This window comes from Ambystoma mexicanum, chromosome 10 (genome assembly GCF_040938575.1).
Source record: "Ambystoma mexicanum isolate Mex_15411 chromosome 10, UKY_AmexF1_1, whole genome shotgun sequence".
In the NCBI taxonomy this organism is placed as follows: Eukaryota; Metazoa; Chordata; class Amphibia; order Caudata; family Ambystomatidae; genus Ambystoma; species Ambystoma mexicanum.
In genome coordinates this window covers 648,402,023-648,424,887 of record NC_090932.1, presented here as the reverse complement: position 1 = coordinate 648,424,887, position 22,865 = coordinate 648,402,023, and the positions used below count along the sequence as shown (strand labels likewise).

The window sequence follows — 22,865 nt, the reverse complement described above, 5'->3', positions numbered from 1 at the left end:
CGCCCAGTTGCTTAACGGCCAGGCGCGCTCTATAAATAAATAAACAATACAATACAATACAATACAGTGAACACGACTAAAGCAAGTGTGGATATCACGTATGGGAAGTAACAGTAAAGTTAATAGAGAAGTCCTTGTAAAGAGAAGACACCAGGCAAATGACATTTGGGGGAAGGATACCTGGCAGGGGAGTATACCAGGGGATTTGTAATACCTCCAGTGAAAGGATTCCTGGAAGCTGGCCAAGCAATCCATTGAAGTTGTGAGAAAACGGTACCATTGTGAAAGGATTCCTGGCAGGGGAGTATACCAGGCAATCCATTGAAGTTGTGAAAAGACTGACCATTGTGGCATGATACCTGGCAGGGGAGTATACCAGGGGCTCTAAGCAGGCCATAAAAAGAGGTCCTGGCAATCAAATACACCAGGCCTTTGAAAACTGTATAAAGAGCTTTAACAGCTCCATATGAGGACTCCTGGCACAGGAGTATACCAGTTAGTCCTCTAAAGAAGAGATGCATGCATGATGCCCTAGTAGTCAAAGTTACCCAGCATTTTGAGAATTGTGGGGAGATACCTGGCAAGGAAGTATAGCAGGTGATCTGAAGAACCCATAAGAGGATTCCTGGCAGAGGAGTGTGCCAGGTAATACAACAGAAGTTGTAAAGAAAAGCTTAACAGTGATATCAAATACCTGGCAGGGAAGTTTAACAGGGAGTCTGGAAAGTACACCAAGTAAATCTTTAAGTTTACAGAATGAGAACTGTGTAAAGCCAATGCAAAGACATTGCTGTTCAAGAAATGCACCTTTTGCTACAAAGGCACTGATGGATGTTTTGAAAGATATTGTGTGAACAAGAAATTTCTGAATCCAGGTTAAAGCATTAAGGAATTGTTGAAAAGAGAGACACTTTTGGTGACCTCATAGAACTGCTGTTTAAAAGAAACACTTTTGCCATCCTACTAGAAATCCAGCGGAGTGCAACTATCCTCTGGTTTCAAGGATTTCTCCTTGGAAAAATACTTTTGGATTTATTCTTTATGTTTTGATAATGACATTTGTTTCCACTAAACATATGTCAGAGATATTTCCTTGCACTCTTAGTTGTTTGTTTCTAGTGTGAGGGTCAGTTTAGAATGTTTTGGACGCAGGGACGGTTTCTACATTACTAATTACATGACACATACTGATTCTTAGTTTTAGTTGTTTTTAAGTAGGGATGCTCCTTCCTTAGCTTCTAGGCTCTTTAGTTGCAGTCAAGCTGTTGGTGAGATGTTTTGAGTCGCACGCTCCCACTAGCAAGTCGGCATTGAGTCGGTTCGATATATAGGCTCACGTTGCATCGAGTCGGCATTCATGACATTCAAGTCAACAGCTTTGAACGGTTCAGAATGGGTGTTGAGTCAGCAGCGAAACAATGCTTCCACTGAGTCGAGACGGTCAAGTCGATGGATTCCAGCAGGTTGAGTTGGCGTGCAAATCAGTTGCCTCTTCGGAATTCAGCCGGAGATCAGGTACATTGATGCAGTCCACAACAATGGGTTGAGCCGGTGTCTACATAGCTGGAAGTACAGCAAGCATTTTAAGGTTTAGAGAGTGCCAAAAGCAGCACCATAGGACCTGTAGGGGCTTGCAGTGCATCGAACTAGCTCACAGATGGCCTGAGGTGATGAAACAGGGACCAAACTGCTTCTGGTCTTCTGGTTGGCTGGGGGGCCCGATCCAGGGTCTTCTAAACAAGGTGAGTCCTTCAATTATGTGCTTGCACTCCAGGAAGTTGGCTGGCAGTTACAGGGGTACTTCACCATCAGTGAGCAGTTTAATGGTTCCAGTAGAACGGCCAGCATAGAGGCCTTGGTCCAGAGCAGTTCACCCCCACTGCTCCTTGGGGATGGATAGGGAGCAATACTTGCCTTTGCCATGGATGCCTCCTTTCTTCACTTCTCTGGCAGAGGGCTTTGGAATAGATTTTACTCCTAACAGAGGTCCAGTGAATCCTTTGTCTTGTCTTGAGGGCCCAAATAAGAATCCATGAAGGAGGGGAAAGACAAAATGTCACAGGAGATTGTTCCAAAGAATGCCTGCTGTAAGAGGTTAAATCTGGGGTGTTGTTGACAAGTGCTCTTTGTCTTCTGACACCATACCTATGCTTTCTTCTGCGGGAATTGGGAGGGACAGGAACTTGTAGAGAGCCCTAGCAGAAACAAAGATGGTGGAACCCCTCATTTAGACTACCTCTCTCCTCTGCTACTCTAACTCCACCCCCTTCCCATCCCTGCTGACTTCAAAGGGACTCCACTCCAGTTATCTCAGTACTGACTTTGAAGCACTGATAACGAGAGAATCTCCTGGGGAGGGTTCATGTGCCCTGCGGGTAAGGTGTCTTGCGTTTCCTGCAAGAGGATTACAGAGGCAGCTTCCTGGGTCACTGACTCACATGACAGATGGGGATACATTCAGGCCAGACAGCTAACTCACATTTCCATGTCAAAGCTGAGCCTTGCTCACCAAGCTGGCACTGTATGATATCAAATTATGTGGATGTATAATTGTGTGATCCTATCAACCATCATGCCATAACCAGGCATGGCTTAGTTTTACAGTTTAACATGCCACCAAGCTGACTAGGTTACACAATTATTATATTTTGAATCAGAGGTGCAGATGATTAAAAAGCCATTTCTCACGGCTGGTACTTTTTTCTGCCACTGTCAGAAATGAACCTGTGACATTTTTACCTCCCCTGTGCCACTGCAGAGGTGGTGCCGAGGCTATCAGTAAACTGTCCCAGCAAATGCACGTTTATACTATCATTTTGGCATAAACATTTATTAAAGATGGATCTGATTAGTAGAGCTCTTATAGAAAAATAATTACCACATCATTTTATTCATTAAAAATCAAAGAGGCTCACGCCATCCCACCCTCACCAGATGGTATTATTTTGTACCTCTAGAGTGTCTCTGGAGTATCCCCATGTGGCTGTTTTGAGAATGTTCACACCCTAGTCTTTTATGTGGGAGAACCCATTGTGGGGAGGCTGGGTGGACTCTGAGGCATCCCTCTGCAGAGGGCAGGTCCTCAAACAGATGCATTCACTTAGCTCCAAGAGACATGAGGTATCTGACATCCCCCTTAATGTCACTCTGTTGCTAGCATCCCAACAAAAGGCACAGATTATTTGTTTCTCTGTTTTGCAAATTGCAGACTTTGGCTATAACTGTTCAATGCAGGAAACTCTGGCCACCAGGTTCTCCCTCAAAGAAAGAAAACAGAAGCTTTCTACAGGCTGCTCAGCATGCATTAAAAGATTGGAAGACAAGGAAGCCTTTTTCAATTTAATTCAGATAGAAAGTGTAGAACATATCACACAATGAAGGGTTTTGGTGAGACAAGAAGGTCATTACTATTGGCTCTGAACAGCAAAATGAGCTGCAGATCCATTTTTCTTTACTCTGGAACATTGTGGCACATACTTTAAATGGAGACAGCCACATACATGCAGACCCACAGAATGATATACTGTCAAAAACAGACAGACTCTTTCATCACACCACTCTTTAACACTGGGGCCCACACAGAAGATGCTTCTTTCCAAAAAAAGACTTCCGTAATTCCAGTCCTTCCTCTTCATCCTCCACTCATGAAAGATGGTCAGATTTCCTATTAGATGAACCAGGCTTTCACAGGGATCAGAACTGCTGGGAACGACTGCTTGTACTCTAGAAGAGCCAGGTTAGCTTGACATCAACAGCTCCCAGAAGCTACATTTGATATGCAAGGCCAGTTGTGCCATGTAACATACATGATATGATATAATAGTTTATTTATATAACGTCTATACACAATGTGTTTCAAAGCGCTTCAAGGCAAGGGAGGGAACAAGGGAAAATACAATGACATTCTTACAGGCCATGAACAGTAAGAATGTGAAATTAACCATCGTACTCCGCCTGACAAAATTTCAAATAGTGCAAGAGCTAAGACATAGATAAGGAAGGGAGGGGGAGAGTTGGAAGGAAATGGAAACAGACAGGTGACTGCCATACTAGGCCTAACAACATTTCTGGTAGAGCCGTAGAAAACAAAAGGTGAGGGAAAGGGGTGCAGAAAGGGAGGGGAGGAACAAAACAAGCGACTATCGTACTAGGCCTGACAACATTTCAGATAGTGCTGGGGGGGAGAGGGGTATAAGCAAGGGGAGGGGGGGACACAAACGAGGTTGCTATCATACTAGGTCCAGGGACAGTTCTGATAGATTAATAATACAATTGCAGAAGTCAGTAGTAACACATAATGTTGCAAGCCAGGATACAAGATGAAGGTGGGAACAGCATGATTCAGGGCCACCATGAATTCAAGATGCAAAGGAAGTCCAGCATGAGAGTTGAGAAAGGGTGACGCACAGTGAATCAATGAAGTCCGTAAAAGTCAAATCCAGAATTCGCCACAAGACGGTGATGGTGAAACCAGAATGTATCAGGACAGACTCCTGCAGAAGTAAGCTGGAAGGGGGATGAGGGGGAGCAGGGTGGAAGAACCATGCAAAACAGGCAACACCTGTGTGCGAGAAGGGAAGGGGGCACAAGAGAACATCACAGGGGGGGCAGAGGGAGTGGGGATGGCCTGTGGGGACAGAGGGAGTAAACACATGTTGGAGCATGCTTACAACATTAACTCTGTATGTAGAGTTATGAGTATGAAGGAGCATAGCACTCATCTAGAAAACACTCAAAAGCATAATGGGTCATATATAATGGACAAAACGTTATAGTTTGCATCTGGCGTGGAATTTAGATTTGCAGCGCACTATGTACCAGCTCCTCATTCCCTTGAGGTAGATTCTACTTACTGGATGATACCTGATGTAGTGTTAAGAAACAAAGGCAGAAAAGGCACATTAGCATAGAGGAACTGCCAGACAGAGAGTAAAAAACGCCACAAGAGTCAGGAAAAAGAGGTATGAAAAACTACCAGGATGATCAAAACGAACAAGCATTGCAAGGTTCATTGAGAAGCAGAAGAAAATTCACCACTGATGCTTAAATAGAATGCTTTCAGGAAGATGCTGCAGGTCAACTCTATTAAGCTGTGCATGCATGGGTTGCAACCCCTGCACTTCACACATTCTCAGAGAGGGAGCTCTGGAACTCTGTGGTAGCCATCATAATGAGTCTCAGCTTTATATCGAAGGATGGGGCCACTAGGTCTGGAATCGGCACCAGTGATGGAAGCAGTATGAGGCACCAGCTCAAAGGGGGGAAAGGCAATTCTGGAGGTAAGTCAAGTCCCGGTTTGGATACATTTTGCTTTTAAGTTGAGGGAGAAGCCCACGCAGAAGACTGAGGGGGCAACTCCGAGACAGGCAGTCGTTCATTGTGTTTGTTTCTGTTCCAGAGTCTAACTACAGCATGCAATCCACTTTTCTTTATCAGAGGGTTGTGCCGGTGAGGAAAGCCTAGGAGTTGCTTTTAGCGCCTGCTCATTAAATTTGATCCCTCAATAAGACACTTCCATTTCACAAAGACATAGGGTATAATTCCAGAGGTCATTTTTACAAATAGAATAATATACCATGGTATACCTCAGAGCTGAAGAAACCCAAGGTCGGTGCCAGTCACCCGGAAGCTGAATTGATAAATGATCTCGGAGAGAAAGATGAAAGCACATTTCAAGTAGTGCTTTCCAGTTATTGCCAAGCAGTCTCCTAACATGAAAAGGAGTTTTATAGTTGTGGAATCAAAAAGGCTGTCAATGATAATAATAATAATTAATAATAATAGTTTCAGTATGTGTAGATCTATGACCTCAGAACATCTGGATGAGTCCAGTAACAAATCCAGTTGCTTCTTTGTTCACAAAATATACAACACACAGGAGACAATACTGCCAATTTCTACACCAAGTTTACCCCCAAGTGTGTGGTTTCTGTGCGTGTCTCTTGAGTGTACTGGCTAGGAAAGACATGCGGGGAACAAAATACAAGATGATGGGTATACATGGGTATAGCTCTGAAAGTTCACAAAGCAGGGTGATACTTTCTATATTTAGAGGCTGCAAATCAACCATAAAAATGCAAATAAATAAATAAAATGTGCCCCATCAATAGGTTGGAGTTAGCTAAATACCGAGATTTGCTACCTAATACAATGCTAGAAATTATCACAGCTCATTTTGAAGACGTCTTCTTTAATACAAATGGCCAGCACTATATATTTCTTGACAGAGCAGATGTCGACTCTCTGAGAGTTTTCCAATACCACAAAGAGGAACTTTGTCACATAATCACTAACCTGGTCAGCAGAGGCGTACAAGAATATTGTGAGAATCCCCTCGAGGTCCCTACTGTTCCCAGCCTACCAAAGGGGAGGAACTGGGCACTGCAGGAATCCCAGGGAAACCCTCTGGGGTAGGAAACCCTGTTGCTGCTCTTCAGGAGACTGGTGGAGCGTCTTCCTCGAAACGTGAAGTCCTGAAGGTTTACTGGGTTGAGACTGGTAATGCGGACGACAGGCACGAAGGCTGGAGTCTAATGTATGTAAAGAAACAGGTTAGAAATGGGAAAGGAAGGAGTAAGCAGCAGGTTGGAGGTTTCTAGAGAGAACGTAGTGTACCTGAATAGGAACCCAGAGGAGATCACGATTTCGTTCCGTAGGTCCGAGGGTGGAACTGGAGGATGGAAACCACGGGAGGAAGGAGGTGAAGTCTAAGGGCAGAAGGAAAGAGGGTTGAGTAGGAAGCAGGTTATAGCCGCAAAGCCCCCGGAGTGTTTCCTACCTTTGCGGGGCAGAGTTCAGTCTTGGACCGTGTTGATTCGCCGAGAGGAAGAAACAGCGGCTGACTGCTGAACGCGGTGACGGATTCACACGAAGAGCGGGGATGGTAGAAGCGTTTGCAGGTAAGATTTCTGAAACGATACAAGGTATAGGTAGTAGGCAGAAAAGAAAGCACACAGAGCTAGGAGGCTGCATGAAGAGGTTCTTAGTATCGAAACTTACGAAGCGTCTGTATACGAAGTAGCGACGCAATGCTGGGATTGCGTTCCTGCCCGAAATACGGTCACCTGACCGTTCGGGGGCGGAGGCTCCTCCGCAGTAGACACTGTAGGAGGCTGGTTCGGTACAGGTCCGTAAGATTCCGCCATCTTGGGAGGATCTTGTGCAACGTAAGCCCCTGAATGGATGCAACGGACACTCACATATCGCCGCCGACTCCTCCGCCACCACGGCCACCTGGATAGCGGAGTCATGACAGCAGGTTTGTCCCTGAATATTCCAGTAATTGTTGACCTACTGCTGATATCCCCTTTGTAGCCACGGTTTTAGAAAATGTGTTTGGCAACTCCCACAGAAGCATCTAAATGCAAACAACATTGTATTTTTATTTATTTATAAAGTGCTTACGCCTAAGTGCAATCATTTGAAAAGAAGTACAATAACAATTGAAGAGTGACAATAAACAAATGGTTACATTAGGCTTGAGAAGAAAAGAAATAGGATTTAAGATGCGAGTAAAAAGGTGTAGGGAGGATGAGGAGCAAATAGAGAGAGTTCCAGTGTTTGGGAGCAAGGAGTGCAAAAGAGCGGACACAAGATTGAGCACAGGGTGGTTTGGGTAAATTGAGGAGAAAGAGAGATTGAGATTGAAGAAAACAAGGGGGGTGTAAAAGGAAGATAGATAGAGTGGAGCTAAACCATGTAGACATTTGAACATTAAACAGAGAAAGCAGAAAATAAGACGGGATTCGAAAAAAGCCAGGATAGAGAATGCAGAGCAGAAGAGATGGAAGAGCGAGAGGGAAGGAACAGAATGCTATGGGTGGAGCGGTTGTGAATAGGGTGGCAAAGAGCCAGGCGATAAACTGGGAGGCCAACCAAAAGGGAAGAGCAGTAAAAGAGATGAGAAAACACAAGAGTAGAAACCAGAATTTTTGCAGCTAAGATAGAAAGAACTGGTCTGATTTTGCAGATGTTAAACAATTGATAGTGGCAGCTCTGAGAGATGTTAGAGCTGTGGGCAGAAAAGGTGAGGGAAGAATCAAAGATCACTCCGAGAATACGTGCAGTGTCAGAAAAAGAGAGATGAACGGGAGGAAGAAAAAGCGAAGAGATTGGAGTGAGGGAGGGATTGAGGAAAATGGACAGAAAAGCAATATTAAATTGCAGGTATTGAGAGTACATCCAATGTTTGATATCAAGAAGGTACGTAAAAAGAGAAGAATGAAGATTATCAGAGAAGTTAGAGAATGACAGAAAGATTTGTAAATCATCCGCATAGATATGATTTGAAACCCAGATTTAGCAATAATGATTGGTAGGGGCTAGTTGCAATGAGAGCAAAGAGGAGTGATCAGAGCCCTGGAGGATACTGAATTGAAGAGGAAGTGGAGTTAAACAAGTGCCAGACCAGGAGACTGAGAACGAGCGATCCAAAAGATAAAAGCAAAACCAAGATAGAACAGTGCCAGAGAAACACTAGGAAGAAAGAGTGGTTAACTGAGAGGTGTGGTCCACAGAGTCAAAAGCTGCAGAAAGATCCAGAAGAACAAGAATTAAGGAATGTTTGGGATGGCGTACAGAGAGCAAGGAGTTAGAAGTAGATTAGTGCTGTTTCTGTTGAGTGCATATGTCGGATGCCAGATTGATGAAGAGAAAATAGTGAATGCAGATGAAGAAAATCAGAAACTTGTGAATAAGCTACCCATTCAAGAAGTATGGAAGCAAGGGAAAGAGGGAAATAGGATGATAGTTAGTAGGGAGAGATAGGTCAAGTTACCTTTTTGAGGATTGGGATGATAGTGGCATGTTTAAAGGCAGAAGGCAATATAGCAGTGGAAAGGGATAGGTTTAGGAGTGTAATCATATAAGGGATGAGTGAAGTAAGGACTTTAGGAATAAGAGCAGAGGGTATATGGTCATCAGGAGTGGAAGTGGGATGGGAAAGGAAGAAGTGTCAGAGTTTGTGAGAAGGGAGAAAGATAAATAATAATGTAACCCCTGAATGTAGCATGTCAACACCACTACACACACACACACACACACACACACACACGCGCACGCACGCACACACACACACACACACACGCTTACTCTAGACTCCTTGATTCTAGTTTTCAAGTATGCACCTCCTCTATGGAGGGTGAATGGTAAAATGGGAATGGAAAGCTCTTTGGGAAGACAAAGACCGGATATCAAAGGCAAGAGGTCTCTGTCTCCACCCTTCACACCCCTCCTTCATTTCACTCTGGGGCAAATTGATCTTTCCTTTCTTTAAGATGAGCTATCTTCTGACCATCCTTTCAAAGAAATGGTGGCCTCCATAAAGTGGAATACGCATTATTTCTTATTTCCTATTCTCTTATTGGGTTTGTGTTTTATAAAACAGTTACATGCCTTACATTTGCTTCCTAGTGCCTTGAGACCCTACAGCATGCTTCAAAGACTAGGAAAGAAAATAAATACATTAATAACATTGTTTTTTTTAAAACACACAGTTCAGAAAAAAGGACCAAACAAAAGAAGCTTTGGTCTGTGCTGTGCCTGCGCCCTGGGGCCAAGAGAGGGACCCTGAGACGAGTCGATGCCCTTAAAACACCCTCTGTATGGACCATCTACTTAGTTGGCCCTGATGACACTTTAAGGAAATAGAAAGGATGGGATGCAATGCATTGTAATGTGATGTATTATGTTAGTCATCTTTTCTACTGTGTGTCAGGCTGGCCACTGAGTATCAACAGACCGCCAGACTCAAAAAGTGCAGCAAAGGTTTGATCTGGGTTGGTATACAGGTTGGGGGCAAAACAACAGACGGGATGGATACACATTACTAAAATGTCTCTCATACGTTCATCAGTGCTCCACTCCCCCTCCCCCTTGACTGTCACTTTTCAAATCCGTCTCTTTCTTTCACTCTCTCTTTACTGATGTAGTTTAGGGTTTAAGGTGTAGTGGTCTCTCCTTGACTTCCCAGTGCAGGTTTAATGGGGTTCCTGAATTCTAGTTAGTGAAAGTACAAACAAATATTCTTGCGCCACTTGAAGGGAGCATTAGAGTTTTCTCGTGGAGAGGTGGGTGGCTCATACTGTATTGACAGCCTTCTTGGGATCCTGGCCACCCTTTTGGGGTTTCCAAGCTTTTCCTGGTTCTGCCCACCCTTTCCCTGCCACTGCTGCTTCCCCACCAGTTCATACTTTCTCCTGCATCTGCAGGGTCAGTTGGGCCCCCATCGAACCTCCTGATACTGTCTGGGTACCTGGCTTGCACAAATGCTTCCCCCTGTTAGACAGCTTTCCCAGTCTCCTCTCTCCCCCACCACCTTCTGAGGTATGTTAATTGGCTGTGGTTACAGCTCTTTCACCCTGCTAATATCCTCATGCTCCCTCGCAAACTCCTTCCACCTTCTGACCTTCTCTACCCCCTCTGCCTTCCATTGTCTAACTCCATGTGCTATTTCTTCCTCTAGCTCATCATTCACTTCTCTGATAATCACTGCAACCACATTCTCAAACTCTCAAACAACCTCCTCTTCCTTCTTCTCCTCTTCCAACTCTAGTAGGTCTTGTTCACCCATGCCTGTACCACTCTCCTACTTTACCACTTGGACATCTTCTCTAATTATTTCCTTAACCTCACTATCTTCTATTTCCCCTATCACTTCTTTTTTTTTTTTTTTTTTTAATTTTCATTTAGTTTATGCAAACTTTTGAAAAACTTTATCTTTAACATAAAATCAACATTCCATCTATCGTCCTTAACTATTTTTCACTAAGCATCTTATTGGTCTATTTCTCAAGACTTGTTCTACCCCCAATTCCTCTACCTTTTCACCAATAGATATTCTGTCTTGTCAGTCTTTTCAGAGAGGTTGGTCTCCTGACCTATAACTGTGCGGGTCGCTGTTTTAGGCAACCACCGGATTCATTTTTAGACACTTCTGCAGGAGCTCTAAAAATCGCATTACTGCAATCAGCAGTGGCTTGCTTTCAGTCAAGTGTAGTTGTCTCCACCATTCTTCTTCAGACAGCGTCTGGTAATTTGTCATCATCTTTCCCATGCAACTATCACGTTGATTGTTTAGTTCAGTACAGCTTAGAATGAGGTGTTTTAAATTTTCGTCTTTCTCCCCACAGAGTCGGCATAGAGTGTTTCCCCTTGATATCGCACGCCTGATTCCCAGAATTTCTTTTGTTTCTAGAATGTTTAGACGAAACATCAAATAATGTTTTCTGAGGTGCTTGCACGGAGCCAGTGCCAGATATTTCTGAAGAGTATTCCGTTTTTTTGCTTCTTTTGGTTGATTTATCATGGATTTTTGGCAGGCTCTTCTCTTCCCAATTGTGATCCAGTCGAGATCCAGCAATTTTCTTTTTACAAAATCTGGATTATTCCATAATGTTAACTCATCCGTCCCTAGCTGTTTGAGGATTTCTCCACATTGCTGTTTCCAGTCTCTTAGGGCCGACTTTTTTGCACCTATTTCGTTTCCCAATAGGATTTTGAACGGTGGTAGGTTTGCTTCGTCGCGCATTTTCCTAAAGAGCAATAGCTTGTTCCATGTAATCCTTGCGTTCAGAGTGGATATTCCTACTTCGTATAGAACACACGCAGTCGGTGTACTTTGTGGTATTTGGAGAACTTTTTTCCAGAAGAAACCTTCACACCTAGACCATATCTTGTGGTCACAGCCAAACATGTTCTCTGCCCCATAGATCAAGATCGGTGTAATTTTATTTTGGTAAAATTTTCTCACTGGCTCACACGTGAATTTCCCGAATTTCTTCTGCATTACGATCCCTTGTGAGGTTAATTGTTTCCAGCTATTTAGAATTTTTTTTACCATTGGTTCGTCGTTTATGCTGGAATTGATTATTGTGCCTAGGTATTTTGTGAATTGCACTTTTTCTAGCTTCTTTGATCCCACAAACCAACTTGATCTATACTTGCAAGATTTCCTTCCTCTTTTGTTCTCCAGGACTAGGATTTCTGATTTGGCTGCATGTATCTCTAGCCCGAGTTCTTCTGAATAGATCTTCAATGCAGACAATTTCCTCTGTAGACCGATTGGTGTTCGGTCCAAGATCACCATATCATCTGCATATAAGATGTGATGCAGTTGGAATCCATTGATGGTTGGCGGAAATGAGGTCACGTTTGCCAGGGCTTTTCCTACTTCCGAGATGTAGAAGTTAAACAGGGTTGCCCCTAATGGGCAGCCCTGTTTTACTCCCCTTTCTGTGGGAATTGGATTTGACAGATTTCCAGCTTTGTCTAGCCTTATTTGAATGTGGGTGTCGGAGTAAAGTTCTTTAATGGCTGCACTCAAACTCTCATCACAGCCTCTCTTCTTTAAATTACACCACAGGATTTCCCTGTTTACACCATCAAACGCGTTTGCCAGATCAATAAATGCCAGATAGATTTTCTGGCCCGATCGAATGGCATCTATTTTTAGTAGGTTTAGTATTAGGAGGTTTGTGCTGCAACCCACTCCCTTTACGAACCCAGACTGTCGGTCATCATAGATTTTTTCGTGATTAATCCACAGTGTGAGTTGTTTAGGGAGCTGAGTTGCAAACACTTTACCTATAACGTCAAGGAGGGCGATGGGCCGGTAATTTGCTGGCTCAGACCGTAAGCCTTTCTTGAATATCGGAACAATGATTCCTGATTTCCAGGTTGCAGGGATCCTTCCTTCTTTTATTATCGCCTTGAACAAGATATCACAAAATTCCGACCATTCATCGATGTTTTCTTTTAAGTCAGCATTCGAGAGGCCGTCAGGTCCAGCGGCTCTGAATGTACTGCTGTTTGCAATTGCGGTTCGAATATCCACTCTGTCTATTTGTAAGTCCCATGGTACTTTTGTGTGGATCTCCACTGTACTTGGACCTTTCCTTCTTTTGAACAGATTTTTGTAGTAGCACTCCCAATTCATTTCCGTTACCATATTTGTTATGATCGCTTTTTCTGAGTTAGATGATTCATTTATTAAGGCCCAGAATCCCCTGGAATTCCTTTGATTCAGCGCTTTCAGGATTATCTCGGCGTCGTTTTGCTCCATCTTAGCTCTGTGTAACTTATGCCAGTTGTTATATTGGTTTCTCACTTTTTTGGACTGGTTTTGGTTTGCTACTCCTTTAGTGGCATTAATCGATCTTAATGTTTTACTCAATTCCCTCTTTTTTTTCGCCACTTCCGGGTCGTACTTATGTTTGGAGAAGTTTTGGTTCCTTAGAGCCTTTGTTTTTTTAGATTTATAAATTTCCAGTAAATGCTGGTATTCAATTGCCTCAGTCAGGCCTTGCTCCTGAGATCTTTGCAATTGTTCAGATATCACCTTAATATTTGGTTTCTTTATCCTTAGTCTGTTACGCCCAGGTTCCACTGAGATGTCACATCTCCATTGTTCCTTTTTTTCTACTTTTCTCCATTTCCATTCCATTGATGTAATATTATGATCACTTTGGATGTTTTTAGTGACTGCGAAGGAGACTATTTCATGTAGTATGTTCTCCGAGACAAAGATATAGTCTAAAATAGATTGCTGAGTTCCTCTTTCCCATGTCGGTTTTGCTGGAATGTCCCCTCTTGTTGCTCCATTAAGCATTGATAAATTTCTATTTGCCATTTCTTCTAGCCAACATTCATTTTTAAGTCTCGCCCCGTTGGTCTTCGTTGTTTTTCGTTGGTCTAGGTCAATAAATTTCCTATTGAAGTCTCCACATAGGATAATTAGTGCCTTTGAGTCTTCTGTTTTAATTGTGTCTATGGCTTCAATGATATCGTCTTCAAGCTTTTGGTTGAACTTTGGAGTCGTGTTCCAGTATATATTTAATATATATAATTGGTCCATCAACTTCTCTGTAGGCTCTGTTTGTTCTACGCAAACCTCCTGAAGGAAAGGTGACAAGTTACGGGCCGATTTTATCCTTAGTCCACATGTTCTTTTAATTAGAGTCAGTTGTCCTGACATAGGCCGCCCTTTTTTTTGTTTTATAGCTGGATTTATCACTACTTCGTAACCGTCCACACATGGTAGATTAGAGACCCATGTCTCTTGCAAACATATCAAGTCTGCCTTTTGTATTGTCTCAGGTGGAGATCCTAGGATATGTGAAAATCCTCTGGTGTTCCACGAGGCTATCACCAGTGTCCCTATCTCGCCATAGCATTAGCTCCTCTTTGTTGAGTTCAGTGATTTTGCCAACCAAGACCATTTTTTCCTTTCATCCTCGTCAGAGTTTACTTCCGGGGATTTAGAGTTCACTGGACCTAATTTTTCGCGATTATCCAATGTTATTTTGATTTTCTTCATCTTTATATCATAGGGAGGACCTACTACTTCAGTCTCCATTTCAGTGTCTTTAGACTTGACGTTGGACACGTACTCCTTTATTATGCTTTTTTCAGTTGTTTTGATTGCCGCTAGATCTTTCTCGTTTGTTTTTTGTACTTTTGATTCTTTTGTTTTTGCATCATCACTTCCCTTTAAGGTGTTGTCTACTTCGTACACTTGATATCCAACTTCCAGGAGTTGTCTCTCACTCATCATGATCAATTCTGCATCTTTTTTGTCGTTGATGTGCAAGAGTACAAATTTCTGGTTCATCTCAGCCATGATTTCCACACGATCAATCCGAGCACTCTTTATTGCTCTTAACAAAGGGATTTTTTGGAATATCTGTAGAATGGTGTACCGATTTAATGGGGTATCACCTTTTCTTCCGTCAATTTTCTCAACCAGTAGTCTGTACTGGTGGTTTTTTCGTGTCGTTTTGTTACCGACAATCAAGTTAGGATTTCTTAACTTAGCGGACTCTTCGGCATTCCCTCTAGGTGCTCCGACTTCTCTTGCGGATTGTTGTGGATTTTCTTTCGGGAGCTCAGTGCCGTGCATATTGTTCTCCTGCTCATCTAATATCGCATTTTTTGTAACTTCCCTGCTCTTAGATGAGTTTCCCTGCTTCAACATACTCTTCAACCTTTTCTCTTCTAAGGTGAGAAAGATTTGTGGATCTTCCACCTTTTTTGTAATTTTCTTTGTTGTAAATTGAGTTTTTTTAGGTGTTTCTGGCCACGAAATCACTCTTTTACTCGACATTTCATCTTCTTTCTCTTTCTCGTATCCTTCCGTAGATGGTTTCTGCGGGCTTGCCTCTGACTCACGATCATCTTGTCCAGTGTTACTTCCATTTTCGGTAGTTTTCACTACCCTATTATCGTCCTTATTTTCTTCAGCATCAGACACACTGTAAGTTGACATATTCAACAATTCCTCCTCATCACCTTCTATATCTTCCGCATCCAGCTCAATTGTACTCCCTGTCGGTGACCTATTGTCTTCAGTCAGGTTTTCTGGCTGTACTTTGTTATCCACAATTTGGATCTCATCATCTTTTTTTTTTCTTTCCCCTTCAGTGTCGATAATTCAGAATTATTTACAGTTATGTTCAATGCTTTAATGTTTCTGAAGAAGTTAGCTGAACTACAAGCGTTCCTGTTCTTTTTTACTTGTTGGTTCTTAGATTTTTTATTACAATCATTTGAGTTTGACTTAACTATTTTTGATCTCTTCTCGTTACTCACTCCTGAACAGATTTTCGGGTTTTCAAATATATCATACCACTCCCTCTCATTCTTTTTTCCAGGTTCAGTTACAGGCTTACTTCCAAGATTCTTTGTATTTGTGTCAATGGATTTAGACGTTTCAGGTGGGTTTGGTGGTGGGAGAGCTTGCTCTTTATCTTCTTCTTTTTCGTTTTGCTGTTTACTTTTCTCAACCTGTTTTTCTATAGGTTTCGTAGAGACAGTCGAGGAGCAAGTCCTTGTTTTCTGTGCAATCTCTACACCGTTATACTCCATCCTTCCACAATCACTGTCATCATGCCTAATTACGAGCTCCTTATCATAACAGCAATTCTGTTGAGATACCCTTATCTCTGCTTCTTTCTTTTTTTTTTCAGACGGTTGCTTAGTTACTCCAGAGTTTTCGGGTAACTCTAATGTCTCTAGGTTGATCACTGAGGTCTGGCTCGTTTTCACTGTTTTTGGGACCTGTGTTGTATTTGAGTCTCTCCTTCTTTCTCGTTCGTTTTGTAGTAGCGTAAGGGCTTGCCTTGTCACTTCTGCTAGGAGTTTCTTATCTTCAGAGTTATTTCTTAGGGATTCTTTTAAAGCCGTTAGTGAAATATCATTCCCTCGTTTGGCTACCACAATCTCAGAGGTCATTTCCTTAAGGTCTGTCTCTAGTTTGATCATTTTAGAGTTTAGTAGGGCGATCAAAGTTGTTTGGTCTCTATAGTTCTCATTTAGGGTCTCGTACAGCTTCATCAGAGGCGCAACAGCTATTGTTGCGGCAGACATCAGAATTGGACTTAGCTTCGATATTATTATTTCAACACAATTCGATGTTTCGTCTGTATTGTTTATTCCCGTCAGGGGTATCTCCATGGATTTCCGCCAATTTTCATTTCTCATAGTTGTTGTACCGTCTTCATCATCCGAATCCATGGATGGGATTAAGGTGGCACGTCGTTTGGACCTTTTCGGTGATTGAGTCTCACCAGATGTATTTCTTCCCATACTTTTCTCTTCTCTTTGGCCTTTGAGTCTTTTCCTCAGACGTCGATCCTCACTTTCGGGACTTTCTCTTCTGCGACTTCTCTTTTGAGACACTATAATCTCCTCGTTTCTAGATTCAAATGCTGGCGAGTTTGTTTCTAGGGTCATTACTTCGTGGATACTCCTATGCTTAGGATAGTGTAGCTCTGCAGATAGTGGATTTCCCTCGTTGGCGCTTATTTGAGATAGCCTTCGAGTTTGCAGCAGTTTTGCATTCATTTTTGCTAGATCTTTTATCACTTGATCCACAATCCCAAATGAATTTCTTCTTTCTCCTGAATTTAGATTATTTTGTGGTAGCGTCGTTGGTAGTGTAGAGCTTTCCATCCATTCATTAGGTGGTGACCACATCACCCTAGTACCCTCCGTTTTTTCTAGCGCAGTTATGTGTTCTTTTGTGTTTAGTTTGGCAAGGGAACCCCTTGTATCTTGTAGTGATTTGATCAATTGCATTGCTCGTCTCCTTTGCTCGTGGTTGCTGTCATTTCTATTTTGTCTAACTCTGGTTTATGCATCTCAGCTACCTTTGTCCAAGCCAATAGTTTTAGCGATGAACTCGATTTTAAATGCTCAACCTTGGCTGCCGCTCTTTGTATCTTCATTAGGCTTATGTTCTTATCTTGAGTCAATTGGGCTGGGTCTCGTATTGGGTCCTCAGGCCTTTGCCCGAGGTAAAGGGTATTGGGAGATGGCTGGTCACTCAGAACCTGGTGTATCATAGCAGTGCAGACTTCAGCACTCTTTGTTCCTAATTGGGTTCCCTCAGATTCGCTGTTCCTTAACTGTGCCTCGACCACCTGCATCTCTTTTTCCATTTCCATGGTTGCTCTGGGTTTTTTTCCGTGCAATTCTGGGGATCCGATGTACTTTGCCCCTTGCCTCTCCCTGCAGTTCTCAGATAGAACCTCTTTTTCAGTCTCAGGCCCATCTTTGGTTTCATTCTCGACAGCCTCGTCCCGCTCTTGGTCTTCGTCACTTTCAGAGTCGCTTCCTAAATCGAGAGTATCCATCGAGTCATTAGTGGTTCCTTCTCTTCTCAGCCACACCATTCCCATATGTTCATGAGAGCCGGTAGACCTGGGTGCCTCAGTGCTGGAGTACTGCTGCTGCCCAGTGTTGACGTTGTTGGATGTCATCTTGGGGCCGTTAACTTGGGGAGTGACGCTCTTACTAACCATAGTAGCGGCTACATGGGCATTAGAAGAGGCGAAGGACTGATTAAGAGCTCTCTCCATGTCAATAGGATTTCCTATGGTAATGGACGTCGCATTCAGCCCTCGCTTAGCTTGAGCACGTGTATTAGCTTTATTCGTAGTCCCCCTCATTGCTGCTGGCATTATCGGACAGTTCTATTCTTGAAGCGACCAGCAAGCACCAGATGAGACTTACAGTACTTGTTTTGTACCACGCTGCACAAGCTTTTATCAAGGACCTTTTGGCAATGTTGATTGAACTTACCTTTGGCTCCAGGTCGGGATCAAAGAGGGAATACCTCCGCAGTCTCCCGTTCCCTAGTCTCTAGTCGAGCTGTCAGCGCCAAACAGCCGCACAACAGCCAACGCCCTCCACCCCTACCGGGCTCAACGCCGCGAGGGTGAAAGCAGATGCTTTTTCAGTGTGTTTTGGGTCACGTGACTCCTCACGTGAGCAGCAACAAGGCTCCGCCCCCTCCTGGGAACGAAGCAACACGCTGCCGGTGACTAGAACAGCTGATGGTGTAAATTTCGCCATGCAGCTTCTATTTCGTGGGTCTCTGGTGGACAAGCAAAATCCTCAGCACAGGCAGCACAGACAACGTCTTTATCACTCTCCTCAAACTCTCTTCTTTCTCAACCACATTTGGTCTATTCCTGTCCACTCAGACACTATCTCCCCTTTACTCCTCTGTGCCTCACCCTCCTACCTATAATGTATCTTTTAAAGTGTATTCTCCTGTGTCCCTCCTCTAACCACCTTCTCTAAGAAATATCCTACATCCTCCACAAGTCTCCAATCTCCTTCTCCTGCATTTCCTCAACCTCATTTTTCGGCTTGCCAACCTCCCCCAGTAGTCTTCAGACCTTTTCCTTAAGTCTGCCAAACCCCTCCTTAAATACTCCCATGTTCTCCTGAAATTCTCCAGCCTCCTCCAACAAAAACAAACCGTCCTTCTCCTCCTTTACATTGCCCAAACCCACCTCCTGACACACTTCTGTCTCACTCTTAGATTCCATTAACACCTGTTTTTGCTCTTTCCCTCCTCCAGTAAGACTTTAACTTTCACCTCAATATCCTCACCAATTTTCACAAGGGCTGTCTCCCCTTTTTGCCCTCCAGCTCCTCTTCTCCTGTCCAGCTCATACCACCCTCCTTCTCCCTCCACACTCCTTCCTCCAACTCCAGTCGCAGTCTTCCTTCCTCCTATCTGCCACACTGACCGACTGGGAGCCTGGGCTTATATAGTGCCTTGGCCCCTCCTTGCAGCCTCTCCTGGGTTAAGGAACACAGGTGTGCTGACTTGGGGTAGGAAGGAGTTGTAGTTTACTGAGTCTGGGTATGTCTTCTGTGACTGCTGGACCACTGCCATAGGAACGGCATCCACCATCTTGGAGTTCCAAATTCTCTCCTTAAGTGTGTTTTATCTATCTGGGCAAGAGAAGCCAGGCGTGCAGGCACTGCCCGCACAATGCTCCATAGGACCACTGCTCCTCAGTTTCCTTAAAGGGGACCACTTGTCTTTCCCATTGGTTCCGAGGGAGCTTGGTTAGTGGATGCCTGTATTTTGGGTGATCCTTTAAAGTAGGATTGTCCAACTCAGTCCTCGAGGGCCGGAAACATATCAGCCTTTTAGGATACCACTCATCAATATTCATGAGATAGATTTGCATACAATGATTCTAAATACATGCACATTTCTTCTCATGAATATTAATGAGGGATATCCTGAAAACCCGTCAGGATTCTGGCCCTCGAGGCCTGGAGTTGGACAACCCTGCAAGGGACCAGTGCCCATTTTAGTCTGGTGGTGGGTTTCACTTATGAGTGCCTTATATTCCCAAGGGCCATCTTTCAGGGTGTCAGCCTGTGCCAGATCGCGAGATTACCAGGATATCGAGCGGCGGAAACGGTAAGCCAAGGTTGCCTAACGGCAACCTTACAATGAGGGCCAGTGTCTGTAGATACCTTCATGTGATGAGCCCCTGTCCTAGGACTTGGTCTAAGTGGGGTTGACCAGGAGATCCACCAGATACCACCCCTGTCTCATTATGAACTAGCTTGGGGAGGCACCTAGCTGCCTTTTTCCCTCACTAGATATCCCCAGGGTACACAGGGGACCTAGTCATATGGAAGCTTTTGGAAGGTGTTCATGGCAGCATTCACATGAGCAAGGATGCAAAAGACCCCGCAAAAGACATACTGGAACATTGACATACATGTATCTGCATATTAATATTTGAGAAATTTGAAATTTAACATGTTTGTATTCTCTGCTATTCTCACTTTCAGTGTCCCGGGTGCAAATCGTTCGTGGAGCGCAAAGATTTGGAGAACCTGTGGGTTTGGTGTGTAATCTGCAAATCCATGAAACACAAAAGTCATGAATTCTGCTGGCAGTGTCTGAAACCCTGGAAAGGCAGCGGCAAAACATCTGTTCGATGTGAAAACCCAGGCTGTGCAGACCCCCGGCTGAAGATCCTAGAAGACTGCTGTGTCAAAGACCTCCCAGGCAGTGAAATCAAAAACTGCCCTTCCATCCGAGCCTGCCCCACCTGCGGGGTTATGATTGAGCACAAGATAATGTGCAAGTATGTGATGTGCAAACAGTGCCAGGTCGAGTTCTGCTTTGCTTGCCTTGATAATGCTAAAGCTTGCCAGGCAAGTAAAGGGGGAGCCTGGTATAAGACCTGCAGCAAGCCCCTTGCACCCAGGCAAACTCAGATTCCAGTGTGGTCTCGGGGGTTGCAAGTTTAGATCTAGTTCAACAATCTCGGTCCCCTTTATTGCTGGTTAAGGTATTTACCATCAATAACATGGTGGGAGGGACTTGGATTCAACTTAACAAGGGTCTTGTTTAAGAGATTTAGCCACCTGGATTTCCAATGGCAAACACGCTCCAAGCCGTGTTTCCTGCACAGTCTAAATCTGTGTCAGCCATAGGGGTTTGTCATGCCCTATTACAAATGCAATCTATCCCATGCCAGTGCCCCGTTACAACAACCTGAGCCATGTAATAAGGCATTGATTGGCACGGTTGTGGCCTTCCCCCAATGCTGTTGTAATCCTGTGCACTTTATTGAATTAATGGTGTATGGCAGTTGCTGTAACCAAGGCATTTATAATATCCTACCTGTCCAGAGTAGTTCATTCTGTTGTAGGCTGTATTCCTCTGCAGTTGTAGTCAGTGTTTCAATAGTGATAGATTGGCATGGCTCTTTGTTTATGCATCCTGTGCTGTGCGAAATCAGGACTTGTTTCCAATTATTCATTAAGGGCAAAAAGAAATTAGAATTGAAGACTCAATATCAGCGGAATGGATTGCCACAATTTAGACCAGTGATATTCAACCTGCAGCTCTTCCTGTGTTTTGGACTGTGTCTCCCATGATCCCTCACTCTTGACTGATGGTGAAGACTGGTGGGAGTTGTCGTTTTTAAACATCTGGGAGTCAAAGCTTGCAGACCCCTGATTTACAATATATGTCTACACATTGGGGGTCATGAAGACCCTGCCGGTCCGGTAACAACGGTGCCGGTAGGCTTACCGGCAATGTTGTTACCGGACTGGCAAAGTACAAGTTTGCGGGCCAGATGCCTGTCCGCCCACCCAATCTGACCTGGCGGGCGGAACGGCACCCGCTCGCAGTCCTATGGGACTGAAATGGGAATGGGGATTTACATTTTCCAGCACCTGATGTCACGGACCAGCGGGGCTATAATGCCCCAGTGTTTCCATGAAGCCAGGCGCCGGAAACATTCGCAAGTCTGGCGGCAGCTGCTGGTTTTACCGGCACGGCTACAGTCGGACTGGTAATGAGGCCGATAGTCTTCCACTTCTGAGGAATTATCTGAAGACCCTTTATAATATGTCTTGAATTTCAATATATCTTGAATTTTAACTTTACATGGCCCTCAAGATGTTTGTTTTAATCTACCACCCCCAGGGTCCTGAGCCATATACTATACTGCCTTGGGATAATGGGAACTGCAGGCCAACACATCTGCAAGACCGCAGGTTGCCTAACCTTGCATATATAGTGCATGTTAATATGGCACGAGATGCAGCAGAATGACCATTAGCTCATTAGAACAAGTTCAAAACAAATTCCGATGTATGGGAGACAAAGTTGCTTAATGAACGAGAAAAAATGTGTGCTTAGTAGGATATGAAGCATGCCAGGTGTTGATTCTGAAAACTGCAGTGCTTGGGATCTTTGCCTTGCATCTGCATTACTTGAGAAATTCCACTCACTTTCCCCCACAGTATTAAATATTGTGTACACCATTGGAGAAAGTTGTTCAGTTCCTGCACCACATCCAAATGAAAGTAAATGTGCTGACACAATGACCCCCATTGTATTAGAATTCATTGGACTCAATGGGGCATTTTGGGTGAAATTACCGCTGACGTGATTCCGCTGATTTTGCCGATTTTTGGCACAAAGTGGGAGATTTACCTCTAACATGATGCTGGAAGTAAATCCACCACTCCAGGGCCATACTCTTGTATGGCAGAGGGGGGAAAAAGGCAGTAAATTCTGTTACCGCCAATTTTTTCCCGCACAGCCATACTCGGAATGAGGCCCTATCTCTAAAATGCTGTCTTAGATCTGTAAATGTATGTTATTAGATAATTCTGTTTTTCAGTAAATGTTGGGTCTTATGTGAATCCTACTCTTGCTCTTTATTAATATATTATTCGTCCTTTATTGGACGTCCTATAATGGACTATGAATGTACATCTCGAGATAAAAAGTTTTATTCTTAATATGTTTAATAAAAGTTTCTTCTGTTCAATGTTTTAAATTATCCAGTTCTGCTTACGAAGTTTTAATTAAACTAGACATTCTGGTCTTCGTTTATTGATCTATAACTACACAATAAGTACACTCTTAATCTATTTAACAACAAAAAAACGACCAATTTCCCCTCTCTAACATTAGAGCGCTAATTGCAATTAAAATAGACAGATAGCCTTAGGTTTTATGCTGTTATGACGATTTAATTTCTTGACCATTTTTTATGACAATTGTTTGATGATTTTTGGTC

At 43.6% G+C, this 22,865-nt stretch overlaps 1 protein-coding gene across 3 annotated transcripts in view; it reads left to right on the top strand.

Annotated features, from left to right (window-relative positions):
- Positions 1 to 22,625, top strand: part of LOC138491618 (E3 ubiquitin-protein ligase DDB_G0292642-like) — a 536,293-nt gene extending 513,668 nt beyond the window's left edge. For all 3 annotated transcript variants that reach the window (XM_069618244.1, XM_069618245.1, XM_069618243.1), the window contains one exon: positions 20,107 to 22,625. In XM_069618244.1, the coding sequence (XP_069474345.1) occupies positions 20,107 to 20,571 (465 nt within the window). In that variant the 3' untranslated portion in view covers positions 20,572 to 22,625. The remainder of the gene's footprint in view (positions 1 to 20,106) is intronic.
- The last annotated feature ends 240 nt before the right edge of the window (positions 22,626 to 22,865 follow it).